At 55.8% G+C, this 3,282-nt stretch overlaps 1 protein-coding gene across 1 annotated transcript in view; it reads right to left on the bottom strand.

Moving 5' to 3' along the window:
- VDBG_04967 (predicted protein) overlaps window positions 1–3,049 on the bottom strand; it is a gene marked incomplete at both ends in the record, with an annotated part of 3,707 nt that extends 658 nt beyond the window's left edge. The window contains 3 exons of the mRNA XM_003005315.1: window positions 18–1,481; window positions 1,665–2,790; window positions 3,000–3,049. Coding sequence (XP_003005361.1) covers window positions 18–1,481; window positions 1,665–2,790; window positions 3,000–3,049 — 2,640 coding nt within the window. The remainder of the gene's footprint in view (window positions 1–17; window positions 1,482–1,664; window positions 2,791–2,999) is intronic.
- Window positions 3,050–3,282: the final 233 nt, after the last annotated feature.

The following is a 3,282-nucleotide window of genomic DNA, read 5'->3' on the forward strand; positions in this document are numbered from 1 at the left end:
CCCTGCCATTGCTAGACCAACCCCTGATGTGCCATTTGCGACCGACGTGCCTGCGCCTTGGGTATACGTAGCTCTGCCCTCCGTCGCCGGGCCCGCTGTTCCGGCTGTTCCGGTTCCGGCTCCGGCTCGTTCCCGAGCACCTCAAACGCCCTGAGGTCCGCCAAGAACCGCCGTATCCAAACTCCAGTCTTCTCCCGTATCCATGTGTCCACGTCATCATCGCACGCTGCAGAAGTTGCAATACGTAAGCCTCGGAGGACGTCTCGGTCGTCGAACCCGCCTTGAAAACCGGGTTGCGCAGAGCCCGTATTCACGGCCGGAGTGTCAGTAGCCTCGTGGTGCGAAACACCCGCCGCTGAATGTGTTCGTATGTCCGATAGCACGTCAGCGCCGGAAGCACTGGTAGTTTCAGCGCTCAGTTCTGGCTTTGTTTCTGTGCCTTCAAAAGATGTAGCTTGAGGAGACAATTTACCCCGAGGGAGAGATATCTCCGGATCCGCGGGAGATAGGACTGCGTTTTCTTTTCCTTGACCATGAGAGGCATCCTTCTGTACTGGTGCGAGCGATGCCGCAACTGCATCTCCCTCCTTTTGTAGCGTTTCCAAGGCATCTAAAAGCACCGTCCTCAGTGAGGATGCATTATCGACTTCATGTGCCCACATGGGTGGTATCTCCAGCACGGACATGCCGGATTTAGCACATTTGGCGACAAGGCTGGCTTTCGTTGAGCCTATAGTTGGCGCGGGTGGTGACGGAGGGGGATGGGCGGGCTCTTTAGGCAGAGGCGCTCGACCGCTGAAGATACTGGATGGCCGCTGGTGAGCTCGCTGCATGTCACGATGCTTCTTGGCCAGTTCAAGCTTCTCGCGGGCTTTTCGTTCCGGCTGTCGAGCCGAGATCCTGAGCGACTGACCAGGTCTTCCTCTTGGGCTAACAGTTGAAGCCTTGGCATTTTTCGATATCCCATCTAAAGTAACTCCGGGGAGAGTAGGCTCTTCAGTGATTGTCGCAGGACGGCCAACCGCAGATGCCCTGGCATTTATAGATGTAGGTATTTCCGCTTTGGATCGTCTGTGTTCGGTTGTAGCAGCCTTCTCGGCTTGTCCCGCCGGTCGATGCAGCGTACTTCTCTGTCCATGCAGTTGTGGAGGCTTTCGTAGACCTTTGAGCGCGGAGTAGTCTATAGGCGGTGATCTGGAGTGCTGATTGTGTCTTTGACGCAGCCCTGTCGGTTTTGTGGGAGTGGCATTTTGAATATGATTGGACTGCGTAGGGAGCTCGACTGCCGGCCGGTTTGCGAAATTTGGTACGGGTGCGGTCCCGTCTTGTGACGTGAGATCTGGTTGCCGTACATGTCGTACATCATGGCGATGGTGCTTCCGTTGCGTATGGCCAGTATTCTCAGGCTGACCTTGTCGCAGAGCTTTTCTGGGCGTCTTTAGCGACCTTTGAGGAATTGGTGTGCTACCAGCAGTTGATGTCTGCTCGTTTTGAAAGCATGGTAGGTGACAAATTTTGATTGTTGATCTATCCTTGGACGGCGGGACCTGATCAAGCTATGTGAGGTCCTGTGGTTTGCTTGGATCCGTAAAGATAATCTCCGTGTCGTGACTCGAGTAAGACGAGCTGGATGAGCTGGTGCGTGTCGGCAATTCTTTGTAAACCCCGTCCAGATGAAACGCGCCGATCTCATCCTCGCTGCGAACATTGGGAGATTCCCGAAGCTTGGAGGTTCTGTGATCGCAAAAGATGAGCGCCTCGAGGGGAGCTCGCGGTGCTTTCTTTCGGTCTGGAGAGCGCTCTTGTTGTTGTATAGATGTCACAGCCAACCCGGCACTTTGGAACTCCGCCTGATATGGAAGTAATGCAGATACCGTGTGGTATGAAGTTGCTGATTGTGGTGTAGGTGTGAAGACAGGAACCCTACCCGCAACGCCTCTGCGCTTAGCGAATGTCTCGAGCTGCTGCGTGAACTGGTCAAGAGCTTTGCGTTGGCTGGAAGTTCGCGATGGGGGCAATGGGCCTGAAGATACAGATATGGCTTCAAGAGGCGATATGAGGGATGAGATGTGGCTTTGCTGAGAAAGGCTGCGACGGACGGCATCCCACAATGTAGGGTCAACCTCCAGTGAAGACCTGACATGGACAGGCGAGGCTTGACCCTGAGCTTTGGAGGACCTATGGCCCAAGAATACAGCTTGATGCGCGCTGTTCGGAAGCCCTCCCTGCGATAGGACTGTCTGCGTCGCGGAGTCCCGACGCAGCTTTGGTTGCCGCTGGCTCAGAATCGGCCTCCGGACCGATGATATCGGCCTCGGTTTGAGGAACCGACTAGAGGTTCGACCTGGGTTGCGCGGAGGAACAGATGGGGCATTCTGAGATTTTTGGCCTGAGAAGTGCATTGTCGGCTCTTGAGGGTGCGTCGCAAGGTCAACAGTCGGCTTCACTACTGATTCAGTCGTCTGGGGCGTGACAATGGGCTTCTGCGGGCGCGCCTCGTTCGTCAGGTGCCTGCGCAGGCGCATGTCCTGTCGTCTTCTCTTCGCAGCTAACGCGGCATCAATGGATGCAGGATGGACGTTCTCGAGCCTTCGGCAGACAGATACGTGCAGCGGTGGCGACACGCGGCCGGTGGGCAGACGGACGCGGCTCCGTCTGTTGGCGCGGACGATGAGGCGTTGCTGGCGGCGGAGGTCCTCGAGGGAGGGGCTAAGAGGATGGTGAAAGACGTCGCGGGCCGCCTGGTCGGCAAGGCCTGTTGCGGATTGGGGTATCTCTGGGGAAAGACAACTGCTGCCGGCAAAGCACAGATGGCAGTTAAGCATGGTCCATACTCCAAGAAGTAATGTGGGTGGTGGTGATAGCGACGTGAGATTGTTGATCTGACAGGAGTTTTGAGAGTAATGAGGCTCGGAGGGCAGCATTGGGTGGAGGGGGAGGTTGGGGAAGACGCGAAGGTCCATTATCTAAGGTACCTACGGTCCTACCTACCTACCTACCCAAGGTCCCCAAGGTCAGGTAAAATAGCTAGGTAGGTAAGGTAGGACATGGTTGGAAAGTAGGGGTGAGAAGAGAGGCAGGCGCGTCTGGTGTGCCTCAAAGGTCCTGCCTGTGAAAGTCGAGACCATGGCAAGAGTCATCGGTCCTGGGGAGCGAAAAGAGAGAAACAAAGAAAGACCATCCAATAATACAGAGATACAAGCCCCACAAGGTGCAGCGAGACGATCACAACTGCCCGTTATCGAATGTCCTGAATGCCGGGGGACGAGTAGACTTCGACGT

The sequence above is a fragment of the Verticillium alfalfae genome, genomic scaffold, assembly GCF_000150825.1.
Source record: "Verticillium alfalfae VaMs.102 supercont1.5 genomic scaffold, whole genome shotgun sequence".
Classification (NCBI taxonomy): domain Eukaryota; kingdom Fungi; phylum Ascomycota; class Sordariomycetes; order Glomerellales; family Plectosphaerellaceae; genus Verticillium; species Verticillium alfalfae.